General features: G+C 44.0%; 1 protein-coding gene across 1 annotated transcript in view; it reads left to right on the top strand.

The window, feature by feature from the left end:
• The first annotated feature begins 1639 nt into the window (after positions 1 to 1639).
• Positions 1640 to 16258, top strand: part of RP2 (RP2 activator of ARL3 GTPase) — a 35770-nt gene continuing 21151 nt past the window's right edge. The window contains exons 1-2 of the mRNA XM_073541452.1: positions 1640 to 1987; positions 14780 to 15445. Of these exons, the coding sequence (XP_073397553.1) occupies positions 1862 to 1987; positions 14780 to 15445 (792 nt within the window). The 5' untranslated portion in view covers positions 1640 to 1861. The remainder of the gene's footprint in view (positions 1988 to 14779; positions 15446 to 16258) is intronic.

The raw sequence follows: 16258 nt of genomic DNA, 5'->3' as shown, positions 1-16258 counted from the left end.
TTGATGTGGATTCCATTACTTTTTGCTAATAATAATCTTTATTTTTATATAGCGCTAACATATTCCGCAGCGCTTTACAGTTTGCACACATCATCATCACTGTCCCCGATGGGGCTCAGAATCTAGATTCTCTATCAGTATGTCTTTGGAGTGTGGGAGGAAACCCACGCAAACACGGGGAAAACATACAAACTCCTTGCAGATGTTGTCCTTGGTGGGATATGAACCCAGGAACCGCTAACCACTGAGCCACCGTGCTGCCCTGTGCTGTGCGGATTTGGTTCTTGAACTTTCTGGTTATGGAGGGGGGAGAGAGAGATTAGTTTCTTTTCCCATTCATTACCATTATGTGCACAACGCACCAGACTCCTCCCTGATGGTATTACATGATGTATAGCATCTGACTTTATGTCTCCTAATTGAGGACACCACTGATCCAGACCAAATCCCCAGCACCATTTTCTGAAATGCAGCCCCAAACTTACAAGGAGCCTTCACCATGCTCCATTGTTCCCTGCACTCATTATGGTACAAACTGCCAACTTCTACAGCCAGATATTTCCCATTTTGACTCATCAGGACAGAACACCTGCCGCCAATTATCTCCACCCCAGTTCCTATTTTTGTGCATACTTGCATTACTTGACCTTGTTTCCATGTCAAAGATTTGGTTTCTTGGCCTCAATTCTTCCATGAGGACCACTGTAGACCAGATGTCTCCAACCAGTAGATTGCTTTAGCCGGGCCCCACTAGTTCCGATCTGATGTCACTGGCCGATCACTGTGTCTCTGGCCCTCAACACTGTCCACTGCGCACAACACACGTCGTCACACAGCTCCAGGGCCCAAAAATTAAAACCTCTGCAGCTCTTTTCCTATAATTTCTCCATTGTCTGTCAGGCTGCACTCATATGACATCCGAGTGCAGTCCGATGTTTCACACGCACTCACAGATCTATATTGTTGTGCGTGACCCGATTATCGGATGCACCCGCAGCATGGTGCCATCGTTTTCTCATGATAAAGCATCGGCTGTGCTATACGCCAGTGTGAGTGCGCCCTAAAGTTTACACTACAGACTTTGGCTGTGACGCATGGGCAAATCCATTGGGTTTTTCTATCATCCATCTTTCTGCACATTGGAAGTTTGCTGTGCGATGGCATTGTGACCAGCACATCTACAGGGATGAGCGCATGATTGGAAGACATCATGCAAGTGTCCGTTCATTACAATACCTGATGAGGCAGGTGTATTTACTTTGGAAGTCCACACCAGAAGAGCTGATTATTACAGCAGCTTTCCTGCCTGATATTAAAATGAACAGTACAGCACTAAATATTAATATCGGTATTACACAGGCATTCGGACATGGATTTACACCAGCCTCATCAGGTCCAATAGATCTCTTTAGCAATGTCTGCAGTTAGTGTTGAGCACCCGGTGACAGATGAATAGACTATGAATAGACTACACCGGGATATAACGGTGCAGCTCACTGAGCGCCGCATGCAGCAAGGCCGTCTGTAGGACGACTGAGGACGGGGCTTGCTCTCTGTGACTACTTGACACGACCTGAGCAGCTTCTCGTCCTCCTGCTGTTATTGTTAATAAAGCTGATTATAAAAAACAATCACGAATCCCAGTGGTGACAGCAGGAAGTGACGCTCGGCCAATCAGTGCGTGCGGCCGTGTTGCCGGGCAGCGCTCTAGGCGTGGAACGTGCGCGCTCACGCTTACAATCTGGCGGGGTCGCGCTGCTCGTCCGTGGTGTGGGCACAGCACTGAGCACTCGCTGCAAGCGGAGAGTGATCCCCCGAATCTGCCGACCCCCCACAGTCACCGCTTCCCCGGGGCTCGGAGATGGGGTGTTGTTTCTCCAAACAAGCAAAGAGGAAGGAAAGCTCCAAGGAGTCTGCGGGAGGAGAGCAGCTGCAGCAGGTGGATGGTGGGGAGAGCAAGCAGTACAGCTGGGACAAGAGGGAGAAGGTGAGCGCTGTCTCCGGGTGGGGGGCTGTCAGCCTTATCCAGGGGGCTGTGGGGTGTCCCGTGTGTGACGGTGCTGGGCTATTAGCCCTCATGGCCACTAATACCCCAGAGCATTAGAGGGGTGTTTGTCATGGGCCCCGTGTGTGTGATGGTGCTGGGCTATTAGTGGGGTACTCTGTACCGGGCCGGTGTCAGCGGGATGTGTCACAGCAGCGGTGACCTGGTCCGTGGCCCTGGGCGCCCAATTAATAGGGGAAGTTCGGTGGAATGTAGTTAATGGAATAGTTTGTGACGCCACCTGTGGTGTTCGGCAAGTGAGATTTAAGCCGACACTGCATGCAGATCCTCTGGGACTGATGATGTGGTGAAGCTCCCCACAGGTGGAGCTGTAGCCCCAGGGCAGTGTAGATGTAGGAGTAGAGGAGAGGCACAGCCGGTGTAGAAGCTGGTACCCCGATGTAGCGGTACAGGGTGTGTTAGCGCAGGAATAATTGGAGGACACCAGGGCATATAGTTCCAAAGCTTTACTCAGTCTGTAGTACACACAGGTGCCTGCCTCCGTGCTGTGTCCTCTGGGTCAGGGACTCAGTCAACCTCCAGGTCAGATGGAATGCTCCCTTCCAACACTCCGCCAACATGTGCCTTTCTGAACGTCTCCTCTTATAGCGCCTTTCAGTGTGAAGATCTCCTAGTACTGAGTTACACTGGAGTTCCTCCTGACAGATGTTCCCAAGAACCATACTTGTACGGCAGACAGCTGTAGCCTGCTTCGGGGACTCCTTACTCCTGAGTCCTGGCTCACTATCCAAGTTGCTGTTGTGCCCCCAAGTCTTAGATGGGATTAGTGCATTTACAGCTCACTACTCCACCGGTTTCTGCTGTGGGACCATTAGTATCCATACAACCTCGGTGACCGGACCCCGGCCTTGCGCTTAGAACTTCTAGGCAGGGTTCTCTCCTAACCCATGATCTCTGTTCCCTTTTACTCCTTCGTTCTGTACTAGTCTCTCCTTCTTATGGAAGATCAGGTTTCTGTTCAATGTCTTTCTCCTTCTTTCCTTTCCCGTGCCAGCAGACCCAGGTCACTGAGGTCTGCTGCAGCACCTCCATCCCTCTCCCAGGTATCTTCTCTCCTCACTCTCCACTACTGACCTGAAATCCTAAGCCTTCCCGCTCTTTTATGTATTCTAACTCCACCCACCTCCCAGCATGTTTCGTGTTCCAAGCAGAGAGCCACCAAAAGTGCTCTGCTACACTCCAAGCAGGAAGCCGCAATGTGGCTTTGCTGAACTACTGTGTTGTGTGAAATGCAGGTGTTGGAGAATGGTCAGGAGCCTCCAACCTACCTGGATGGTGGGGTACCACACCTCAGGAGGAGGTGCAGTACCTCTGTGGCAACTGAATCCTCAGGGGCACCACATTTCCCCCCCCCCCGTTAAACACAGCACGTCCGCGGAGGAGCATACAAATACAGGAGCATACAAATTTTTATATTGCTAAATAAACATTTCTTATACTAATCTTCTCAATATGAGAGGCACTCATCCTTGAACGTTGCAAACAATTCTTAGTCAACTATCTAAAGTTCTTCATTCAAAAGTGCAAGTTTCATTATCAACCTATTTCCTTTTTCACATTTTCTACCCTTCTGTCATTAGCTTAAAGTGATAACCACTGATACCTGGTTCATCACCTACATTTCACTCTTTATTCGAATCATCTCTTTATTAAAACATTCCTACATCTTTTCACAGACAACGGCAAGCACTAGAGTTTGAGATGGGCCCGAATACCGTGAGTGGAGGCTGCATCTACCCTACATCTCTAAGGTGTCTGGCGCATATGTCCTTAATGTGCGGTATGAGGATACCCCTTTAGTATGATGACTTGAACCATTATGTCTGTTGTCAGCAGCATGACCTGCTGTCACCTGAAATCTACAGGGAAACTGTCAGGCCCAGGTCCCGGTGGATGGTGCAGACACGTACAGGATCAGTGAGCCCAGCTCTATGCAGTCCGCCTAATGGACAGGACTTGTGCTCCTACATATCTTTTTTTTTCTTTCCCACTCAGACCGCAGACTGTGGCAGAAATTCCCTTGCATGCAGCAGCAGATTGTCACACGTTGTCAGTGTGCATTGCACTGTGCCGACAGCACCCTGACCCAAAGATATCTGTGTGAATGTAGCTTTAGGCCCCAATTCATCATTCTTCCTCCAGCTCTGCTATCCCCTTCAGAAGTGGGTGGCTCTTAATGGGGAGGTGGTGTGGCAGAGCAGGGCAGACCAGTTCATCATTTACACCACAAATGGGTAAATTACATTGGAAACATATTGAGTGGAATGTGTATGTTGTGGTAGCGCACAGCAGCTGAAAGATGTGATTCATTAAAGGGTTTATCCAGGACTATTTTTATTACTCTGTGCCTACAAATTAACACACAAAGGGGGAGACACCAAGCGCAATAGGGTCTTATCTAATGGAGAAATTGGTCTAGGTGAGAGGTAAAGGAATCGCTTATCTTCTAGGATTTAACCCACAACTGTGAAATCAAGGTGTGACAGCTGCTGCAGTGCTCTCAGGTTGGGAAATCCCACCGTGTTGACCACATTCTGGTTCTCCTGATGAAGTTGGTTCAACTTTGAAATGCACTGAGAATAAACTGCACGATCTACTGTATTTTTCGGACTATAAGACGCACTTTTTTACCCAAAAATTTTTGGGGAAAAAGGGGGTGCGTCTTATCATGGGAATATACTTACAACTAGTGTTGCGGCAGTAGGAGTGGGGCGATTCTGCAGGGGTCCGACGCTGCAGGGCTATTATCACACTCCCTTCCCAGGCTGGAGCGGCAGGTTCGGCAGTGATCTGTTGTGTGCGGGCTCCGCCGGCATCTTGTGAAAGCCCCGCACATCCATTGCTGCAATGCAGTGGCCTCTGGGAAAATAGCCGCCACATGTTCAGATTGAGATCTTCGCCGGACCTCCAAACACCCCCGGTAAGCTGAATTCGGAGTGTAAGACGGACCCCCCATTTGACACATTAATTTTTTTTTCCCTATTTCCCTTCTGAAAATTTGTGGTGCGTCTTATGGTCCAGTGCATCTTACAGTCCGAACAATACAGTAATCCCTCATCATTTTCTTGAATCTAGCACAGCAGCGCAGACTGCTTCTATCCTCCACCAATTTTTCTGCAAATTAACAGGCAGGTAGTTGCTAACTGCTTTCCTGTTCTGTTGGCACAGATCGGTCAGCAAATGCTCCTGCTGGTAATTCGGCTACTCAATGTCAATAGAGCTGCTCTTCCTGGCTGCTGTAGATGAGGCGTGACTGCGGACAACATGCTGATTGACAGCCTGCTCTCTGCAGTAAGGCAGTGGTGATCCGCCTGTCAATCAGCATGACATTGGCAGTCATGTCCTGTCAACAGAATAGAGTGGAAGAGAAGCTGCTGTATTGCCAGCAGGAGCAGTCTGAGCCCTTTATTGGCGCCTGACACAAAAGGCAAGTAGGCAGAAATTACCTGCCTGTTAGTTTTTTGGCACTTAGTAAAAAAAGTCATGGAGATACCCTTTAAAGGGAACCTGTCCCCCCCCCCCCCCCCCCCAGGCGTATTTAAGTAAAAGAGCCACCTTGTGCAGCACTAATGCTGCATTCTGTCAAGGTGGCTTTTATTTAGCGTCCCTTCCACCGCAGAAATAATCGTTTATAAAATTGGTCAGACATGCCTGATATTTGACAGGGGGGCAGGTCAACCCCCCCCCCCCCCCGGACACAGACGCCTCACATCCATCATTCATTTCTTTCTGGAGTCTTTGCTCCGCCTCCTCTGTGTTCAATTTCAAATCCTGGTGCCTGCGCTGTACTGTATTTTCTTGGGCATGCGCAGTTAGCGCTGCCCGTTCTCACATCACTTCATGGCCTGAAGTGAGAGCCGCAGAGAACTACTTCGCATGCCCAAGATTTTTGCCCAGTGTGAATAAATCCTAAGCGACTGCGGGGCCAGATCTCTGGCAGCACATCCACGCAGGCGCGATAGCCAGGCCATGAAGTGATGTGAAAACGGGCAGCGCTAACTGCACATGCCCAAGAAAATATAGTACCGGGCAGGCGCCAGCATTTGATATTGAACATAGAGGAGGCGGAGCAAAGACTCCAGGAAGAAATAAATGATGGATGCGAGGCGTCGGTGTCAGAGGGGGAAAGACCTGCCCTCCGGTCAAAATTCTGGTGTGTCTGACCAATTTTATAAACGATTATTTCTGCGGTGGAAGGGACGCTAAATAAGAGCCACCTTGACAGAATGCAGCATTAGTGCTGCACAAGGTGGCTCTTTTACTTAAAAACGCATGGGGGGGGGGGGGTGACAGGTTCCCTTTAAGAGTCACCCACACGTTTTACTCCAACATACTCTTCAGGCCTTCATGTTCAATTTCGGCACCCTTACTGGGCACACTAATCATTACACAGTGACCAATAGATTGTCTAATACAGGACAGGTCCTTCAGTGCAAAATACAGTATTTGTGACCACTGTGCCAGGATTAAAGGGCTGTGTGTTTTATAAAACCCATTTGTTGTGTTCCTTGTCAGGGTCATAAAAGGCTGATCACAGCAGGGGAGACTTTGTGATCATTTTCAAGGGTTTCTTCTAACCACTATGGGTGGACTGCCACTTTCCTGTGCTTCCATTTACTTTGAATTCTCTAATGGGGTAGATGAAAATGGGTTTACTAAGCTAGACAACTGTTTACGATTATGGGCACAAGATGTTTTCCTGAGTTTTTGGAGCAGAAACTCCCCCAAGTTTTTGAGGAGCATTTAAATGCCCTGAAACTCTGCTAAAAGACTTCATGTGTATACAGCCTAAGGGGTGAGGAACATAACCTCTGTCAGGCTAAAGGGAGATTTGGAGTCCACTTCCTGGGTTGTACTGCCACAGAGGGGATTTTTGCTCCATGTGTTACATGTTTTGTGTTCGATACAATATGGAAATTGCTAAATCTGTTTGTGTTTAATAAATCACAAAACGTGATTTAGAAAAACAGCATATACCATGAAAGGCTGCTCATTTTGTCAAAGCAAATTTAAGACTACTAAAGGGTTGCACCAAATAATCAGACGTTCAAGTGTTCAATTACCCATAGGGAGGCTTAACTGCCTGAAGAAGACCTCACATGAGCCCACTTTGATAAATTACAAACCTAGGGAAGAGCTCACATTAGCATACAGTACAAGTAATCTGCCATATTCCCACCGTAAATCTTTTAGCATAAGGAGCCCTGGGAAGTACTGACCAGTGACCACTCGTTTACTCAGTCCCATGACTGTTGAGGCCACTAATTGACTGCAGGGTCAGGAGACGAATGGACGGGATGTCTAGTCCGGGTGTGGCCCTCTAGACTGATGGTTTGGTAAGTAACCTGTATCTCTTTCTTTTATAACGATCCTCTCCCTCTGGTCAGTTAGGAAAGTTGTGGAAATCCCCTGTAAACATTATTTTTCTGTAAACTGTGATTTGTTCAGTGACTAAGCTTTGCGTAATTTCTCCTTTGAGAAAAGCAGAAGTTACTCAGAGACTTTGGATCAAGGTGTGTCCACATGACTAAGATGGGTGAAGTGTGGGGGCTTTTCGCTTATCACAGCTTCTGTAATTTTGTTGATGCTGTTAATTCCTACTCCACATTTCTGCCTTTTTTTTTTTTTTTTTTTTTTGTTAATACTCTCACTAAATATATTATAAATTATAATGGGGGTTCTCCCATATGTTATGCATCTATTTCCTGCATAGGCTTCTTCTCAACTCGGGTCGCATTGCATTTCAGGCTGGTTCCTTTGCTTGCACCATTTTTTTAGTAGCTACTGCAGTACCATGTACAGTAGATAAAAAAGACTCAGCGGGTGCTATTGTACATACCAACCTGTCAGGTCCCCCAATGCATTTAACTAGCCTCATTATGTTTTATATCATTATTTTGCCCGTAAAATTTATTTTATACAAATGCACGTATCTGTGTAATATAAAGATATGTAATAACTAGCATTGCTGCGTCTTCTACTTGGTGTGAATGATACACCCCTATCTCTAGGCTGGCGCTAGTCAGGGAGAACTAGATTATTAACCTTGTGTCCATAATGGTTATTCCCTTTGCACCACTCCACAGAATCCGTGCTTTCTCTGGGCAACTTTCCACCAAACTAACAGCTAATCCAGAGGAAAGAGTATTTTCAAGGCACCAGAGTTGTAGTGTCATTCCATTATTATCCAAAATGCATCATGGTAGTTACTTGTGCTACAATGATGCATTTTAGATGATGAACCCTGGTAGATACAGGTGCTGTATACATAAGGGACTGTAAGTGTGCCTGTGACAAGACTCAGTTATTCAGATGCATGTGCAATTGTGAGAAAAACGGTACATTTTATTTTGGGTTCAATGGTTTTTATGTATGGGGTCATAATAATAATAATAATAATAATAATTATTAAAAATAAAACACGTTGCCTTTATAAGGTCTTAAAATTTGGTAAATGCAATCTCAGGTGAACAATGCATGGAAAAATTGCACCATGTCATTATTTATTCACCAGTGTTTAAAAAAATCAAGTACACCCTTACCGCTTCCGAGGGAACAAAGAGGTATGATACTTCTCAGACAGATGCAGAAAATCAAATGCCCCTTGATTAACTGAAAGCAAGTATGATTACCTCTGTAAAAGCAGAAGTTTGGGCATTTTGCTGGTCTGGAGCATTCCGGAATGTGTTTACACGATGCCAAGCAGGAAAGACATCAGCAGTGATATAAGAGAAGCATCTGCTGCTGTCCATCAATATAGGAAGCTTTATAAGGCTATTTCAAAACAATTTGAAGTCCATTGTTCTACACTGAGAGATTATTCACAAAATTCTAGACAATTGACAATCATCCCAGGAGTGGACATCCCAGCAAATGCACACCAAAGTTTGAACGTGCATTGCTAAGAGAAATTGGGGAAAAAATTGAGGGTTTGGGTTTAATTTGAAGACATAGTACTTGGGCATCATATAGTCATTGGGTAGACCATGAACTCCGCTATATACAAAAGTATTGTGAGGACGTTTATCCAAAAGATATCGCTTAGGTGAAATTGTGTAATGCGGTAGGGCAATGATCTCAAGCATAAATCTACATCTGAATAGTTGAAAAAGAAAAGAATAAAGTAGGTGCAGTGGACCAGTCTGGACCACAACCCAACTGAAATGCTGTGCATAAAGCAATGTCCATAGACTTCCGGGAACTTTAGCACGCTTGTAAAGTGTAAATTAATATAGAATTATTTAAGATGTAAAATGATTACAGAAAGTTATTTCTCCTAACGTTGGTCCTACAAACCATTCATGGGGTGTTTGTAATTTTTCAGACTGCTTCTGCTTTTTGGCCTCGTTTTGTTAATGACACTGTAATGTTTCTTGTGTTGATGTTCACCTGAGGTGGCTTTCATTATATATTTTTCCTGATGCATAAAAACCATAGAATTGAAAGAGGGTAGTTATTTTTTTTCTATGACTTTATGCAAAATGGTGTACGTGCAATGTGAACGGAAATAGAATCGTAGAGTTGGAAGGGACCTCCTGGGCCATCTGGTCCAACCCCCAGTTTTTGCTCGACTGATATTTTTGATAATTCTCAGTTACAAAATCTCCAGGAAAGTTCTTCGTCTAGTCATCGAGCTGGTGAATGTTGTCTTTGTCTAAGTGAATCTGGGAGGTTACAGCAACGCGCGGCACAGGATAAGGCTTCTGGGACAACTGAGTATGTATGGAGGATGGCAGCCAAACGAGATCAATCGGAGCATTCTCACAGCAAAACCTCGAGTTAATACTGTTTGTATGTTGTCTTGTTTCTGAATGAGGCTTATTTAGTAAGACTTGTTAAAGCTTGGAAATTTCCTTCCTGATTTACATGCTTACTGGCAAATTGTTCCTTGTACTGTACATCCTTGAGAAAGCATATAAAAAACCCTACAAATCTAAAGTAAGAAACTGCAAACGAGCTATGGTTTTCTTGTTTTCATTAACGTATTTTCCTGCAATGTTTGGTGCAGTATTTAATCAAGTCTTTTGTGCTAAAACCAAACCCACCAAGAAGCAGAAATATAAACCTTGTGTATTTCCAATTCCTTCAATTTGTGTTTCGCCTTAGAAAACTGCATCTAAACCAAATGTGTGACAAAAATGATGCAATGTACTACCTATAACATCCCCAGGGCCCTTTTCTGAATTGAAGACTGCTGCCACGTCATTCGCTAGCCTACTAATCAAACGAGGCTCCAGGGATGTCGCGGGTAGAAGGATGTTTGCAGTGCTCTGGTACAGCAGTAACTGTCTACCAATGTAACTACTGGTCAAAGGTCCTGTGAATCTATTTGCTCAACTCTAGTCATTTTCAATGTGTCCATCTTAACTTTACTTTCCCCACCTCACTGTATTTATTTGAATTGCCTCTGGTATACTACACCCGCCATCACTGATTCACCAGCAGGTCCCCTTCTAGTGATTAAACTGGTCTCTACTCCCTGGTCTCCCCTACATCAGGGTTCCCCAACTCCAGTCCTCAAGGCCCACCAACAGATAATGTTTTCAGGATTTCCTTAGTATTGCTCAGGTGATAATTGCTTCACCTGTGCAATACAAAGGAAATCCTGAAAACATGATCTGTTGGTGGGCCTTGAGGACTGGAGTTGGGGAACCCTGCCCTACATGACACACCATAAATGAACTCTTGACCAGTCGATGGCAGAGACTGAACAGTACTTCCAAAGATTGTCAGACTGGATGTTTTTTATCAATCCCGGTTTGAGCACAAGAGCAGGAACATGGGAATGGATAAATGCAGAAATGGGATCATTAAGGGGAATCCTAGAATCGTAGAGTTGGAAGGGACCTCCTGGGCCATCTGGTCCAACCCCCTGCTCAAGGCAGGATTCGCTAAATCATCCCAGACAGATATCTGTCCAGCCTCTGTTTGAAGACTTCTATTGAAGGAGAACTCACCACCTCTCGTGGCAGCCTGTTCCCACTCACTGGTGATCACTCTCACTGTCAAAAAGTTTTTTCTGATATCTAATCTGTGTCTCCTCCCTTTCAGTTTCATCCCATTGCTTGTAGTCTTTCCTTATGCAAATGAGAATAAAGATGATCCTTCTGCAATGTGACAGCCCTTGAGATATTTGTAGACAGTTATTAAGTCTCCTCTCAGTCTTCTCTTTTGCAGGCTAAACATTCCCAAATCCTGCAACCTTTCATCATAAGACAGGGTTTGCAGACCGGTCACCATTCTGGTCGCTCTTTTCTGAACTTGCTCCAGTTTGTTGATGTCTTTTTTAAAATGTGGCACCCATAACTGGACACAGTATTCCAGATGAGGTCTGACCAAAGAGGAGTAGAGGGCAATAATGACTTCACGTGATCTAAACTGTATGCTTCTGTTAATACATCCTAGAATTGCATTTGCCTTTTTTGCTGCTGCATCACACTGTTGACTCATATTCAGTCTGTGATCTATTAGTATACCCAAGTCTTTTTCACATGTGCTGTTGCTTAGCCCTATTCCTCCCATTCTGTATGTTTTTTTTTTCATTTTTATTGCCCAGATGTAGTACTTTGCATTTTTCCCTGTTAAAAACCATTCTGTTAGTTGCTGCCCACTGCTCCAGTTTATTTATATCTTTTTGAATCTTCTTCTCTCTCTTCTCTAGTATTAGCTATCCCTCCTAGCTTTGTGTCATCAGCAAATTTAATCAGTTTACCCTCAATTCCTTCGTCTAAATCGTTGATAAAGATGTTGAACAATACAGGGCCCAGGACAGAGCCCTGTGGTACCCCACTTGAGACATTCTTCCAACTGGATTTGCAGCAATTTACGACCACTCTTTGGGTCCGATCACTAAGCCAGTTATGAATCCACCTAACAGTTGCCTTTTCCATTCCATACTTAGTCATTTTTTCAATAAGGATTGTGTGAGATACTTTGTCAAATGCTTTGCTGAAGTCAAGATATACTATATCTACAGCATTTCCCTGATCCACCCAGTCAGTGATTCTGTCATAGAAGGAAATTAAGTTAGTCTGACAACTTATCAGTTACAAACCCATGCTGACTCTGTTTAATCACTTCATTCTTATCCAGGTACTGATATTCATGTTTAATAATTTGTTCAAAGATCTTTAGTGGTATAGATGTCACTCACCGGCCTATAGTTGTCTGGGTCCACCTTCTTCCCCTTTTTGAAGATAGGAACAACATTTGCTCTTTTCCAATCTTCTGGGACTTCTTCTGTTCTCCACAAATTTTCAAAGATTATGGAGAGCGGTTCAAAAATTTCTTCTGCTATCTCCTTCAGTACTCTGGGGTGTAATTCATCTGGACCTGGAGACTTGAATTCATTTAGGTTAGCTAAGTGTTTCCTCACTATTTCTGTTTATAGTTATCCTGGATTCTTCTATTCCCTTAATAGGAAGTATACAGTAAATTTTTTTTTATAAGCCCTTTTAGCAATGAACTTCATTGGCTGAAAAGCCCTATTTTTAGTTGAGTACAGTGTCTAAAGAACATTATTTTGACCTAAGCTCTAAATTAAACATTAAGGGTAGTGGTCATTTCAGCATCTCAGGTGACTTCCAGAATAAGCCATCATATGTGTAGGTGAGTTAGGCCGGGGTCACACTTATGAGTGTGATGTGAGAATCTCGCCTTCATTACCCGGCACATGGACCGGAGCATTCAGCTGCATAGAAATACTTGTAGCCGCACACTCCGGTCCCGAGTGCTGGCGGCAGTGCCAGTTATTGATGTGAGAGACTCGTATCACACTGGCAAATGTGACCCCAGCCTTATAATGCCCTTTTGGCCATTATATGATTTACAACCTTCATTTCTCCCGTTTTCTCCTTCAGTTCTCTGAATTAGTGGGAAGAAAGAAGCTGCAACCTTGTCCCCTATACACAGTACAGACATGCTTCATTCCTGGTGCCTTCTCTGTTTAGCTCATGTTCAGAAGTAGCAATAGCAGAATGTTTGGAGATTATACAGCAGTACTGACTTGTGTGACTGTGAATAAGAAGTTGTTCGCTAATGTCAGCATATCTGCTCATAATCTCCCCCCATCCCTCCTGTCATTTCAGTGTGTTGGCAGTCTGTCTTTCACCAACACTGATATCCCACCTACCCTAGCTTATTGTTGTTGGTCAAGGTGGTTATCGCCCCTATACGTTCAGCTGAATTACTGGAAGGAGGAAACACATTTCTAATGAAGACCTTGTGATTTAATGGGCTTCCCCAGGACCACTGTACAGTGTTACTGCATATTACTATTACAGTGTGCACTCTTTACAATATATTGCATATTTATTTTAGTCCTTTTTTAATGTAAAAGATGTGGACATCATTAAAATGGGGATAAAATGAGTGTTCTTATGTTAGTGATGACCTTTTTGCTAATAAGTTTGTCTGCCATCTTCATTCATTTACAGACCTGCTATAGTCTTATCCGTGTTTCAGATGTTTCCTTTGTGGGGTGTGCCTCCCATTAACATAGGCTGGATGTTGGGTCTGTGTCTATCCAAGGTGCTACTGTCTTCATTAATGTATGTGTCAGAACAACTTCTATTCTGAACTTTCTTCCTTTCTTTTTGTACATCCTTTTCTCTGCTATACCTCAGTCTGTACAAGCCCCCCACCATTGTTGTCTACTGCATTCTCTAACCACCAAAGAAGGGTGTAGAAACTCCAACAGATTTGCTTGATAAGACTTATACTTACACACATGTCAAACTCTGGTCCTCGGGCCAAATCTGGCCCCCAGGGTAAGTATATTTGCCCCCCCCCATGCCAGACGGGTCCCACGTCTGGCATCCCACTTTCACCTATCCTAGATGTTGATACAGTTGAAAGTAATGATGGAAGAGGGAGCCCACTGTACCAAAATGTCAAGAGAATCTGAAGACTCCATGAAGGAACCGGAGCAGCAAGGGAACGTGCAGTAGTGAGTGTTTTTTTTTTTTTTTTTTTTTTTTTTTTTTTTAATTTGGGGCTCATTTTACTGTACGAAGCACTAAATGGGGACCATTATACTGTGTGAAGTGCTGTGTGGGGATTTCATTTGGAGAATCATACTGTGATGGGGTCACCATTCTTTGTTGAGAGGAATTGAGGGGGTACAGTAGGGTCATCATACCGTGTGTGTGTGTGGAGGAAATCGTTGTGGGCGTTTTATACTGTTTGGGGGCACTTTTGTTGGCATCATACTTCATTACCTGTATTATTCAAGTTTTTTTATCCTTGGTTATTACATATTTAAATTAGACCATTTGGTCTTATGCTTTTTACTGCTCTTGCATAACATTGTATTCCAATATTTTATTCTAAGATCTATTGGTGGTACAACTCCTTTACGTTTGTTTCAGTATGGAAAAAGTTAATCGTTATATTTGATAAGGAACAACTTCCTCAATTTTAGACACTTTTTTTTTCTTTTTAATAAATATCAAGGTTCTCCCGCGACTTTGTGCAAGCTTTTAATTTTGTCCCGCTGTGTATTTCAGTTTGACATCCCTGTCTTAGACACTCTGCAGAAGGAAAGTGGTAGAAAGTTTTTAATGGAGACTATTGCATGTTGGAAGCAAGTGAACAATAAAAAAAAAAAAATTCTATACAAAGTTATACCTGATTTGAGTGTGCGCATTGTTACCTTTTTGTGTAACAAAAAAAAGAGATCATGATTAACTATATATATCTATTGTGTATTTACAGGTGGACCCAAAGGACTACATGTTTAGTGGCCTGAAAGACCAAACCATAGGAAAGTTGCCAGATAAAGTTGCAGGCCAACAATTTGTCATACAGGAATGTGAGAACTGTAACATCTATATTTTTGACCACTCTGCTACCATCACCATTGATGACTGTACAAACTGTCGCATCTTCTTGGGACCTGTCAAAGGCAGCGTGTTCTTCCGTGACTGTAAGGACTGTAAATGTATTGTGGCATGCCAGCAGTTTCGCACTAGGGACTGCAGGAAAATGGACATATTTCTGTGCTGTTCTACACAACCCATCATAGAATCCTCCACCGGCATGAAATTTGGATGTTTCCAGTTCTATTACCCAGAGCTAGGTGCACAGTTTAAGGATGCTGGCCTGAGTATCTTCAACAACACCTGGAGCAACATCCATGACTTCACTCCAGTGTCCGGAGAGACAAATTGGAGTCTTCTTCCCAGTGACTGTAGAATCCAAGATTTGGTTCCTTTACCTGACAGTGATGAACTAAAAGCTGTGCGCGTTTCTATGGATGTTAACAGGAGCATCATTCCGGTTACTTGGGGGCAGAGACAGAAGAAAAGTGATGAGTCCTGTTTGGTGGTTTTCTTTGCTGGAGATTATACAATAGCAAATGCCAGAAAAATGATCGATGAGGTAAGTGGCTTAATGTGCATCCTACAAGACCTTTTAAAATGACTTCTGCTGCTATTCGTAGTGTTATGATATTCATCTTGGTCTCTCATTTACGGTAAAGAATCACTCCTGTTAAGTGTTTTTTTTGTTTTTTTTTTTTGTTTTTCATTAAATGTGTATACACATTCAATGAATGAAAAACTTACGGGAGTGATTTTTTTTTTTTTTTTTTTTTTTTTGGTCAAGTAAAGCTTAGGCTAAGTGCACACGTACCGGAACTCTCGCGGAAATTACCGCGAGAATTCCGGAATCCCAGTCCGCGGAAAAACTAGCATTTTGCAAGCGTATTTAGCTTGCAAAATGCTAGCGTTTTCCAAGCGATCTGTAGCATCGCTTGGAGAACTGATTGACAGGTTGGTCACACTCGTCAAACATAGTGTTTGACGAGTGTGACCAACTTTTTACTACTGAGGCCGCCTATGCAGCATCAGTAGTAAAAGAAAAAATGCAAAAAAAAATAAAAAATGGTGTTATTCTTACCCTCCGACGTCCCGCGCATCCGTTCCCAGTAATCCTTTGCGAAAATGCCCGTGATGACGTCCGTTCTCGCGGGATCGCGATGTCTCGCGATGACCGCGAGACTTCGCGATCCCGTGAGAACGGACGCCATCGCGGGTATTTTCGCAAAGGATTACTGGGAGCGTGGAGAGAAGCGGGAAGGCTGCGCGGGACGTCGGAGGGTGAGAATAACAATATTTTTTTTATTTTTAAATTCTTTTTTTTTTTTTACAGGGATATGGTACCCAGAGCCCGGAGGACAGTCTCCTCTCCTCC

Source organism: Dendrobates tinctorius, unplaced genomic scaffold (genome assembly GCF_039654945.1).
Source record: "Dendrobates tinctorius isolate UK_male_01 unplaced genomic scaffold, ASM3965494v1 ptg000121l, whole genome shotgun sequence".
In the NCBI taxonomy this organism is placed as follows: Eukaryota; Metazoa; Chordata; class Amphibia; order Anura; family Dendrobatidae; genus Dendrobates; species Dendrobates tinctorius.
This window is presented reverse-complemented; position numbering and strand designations above follow the sequence as displayed.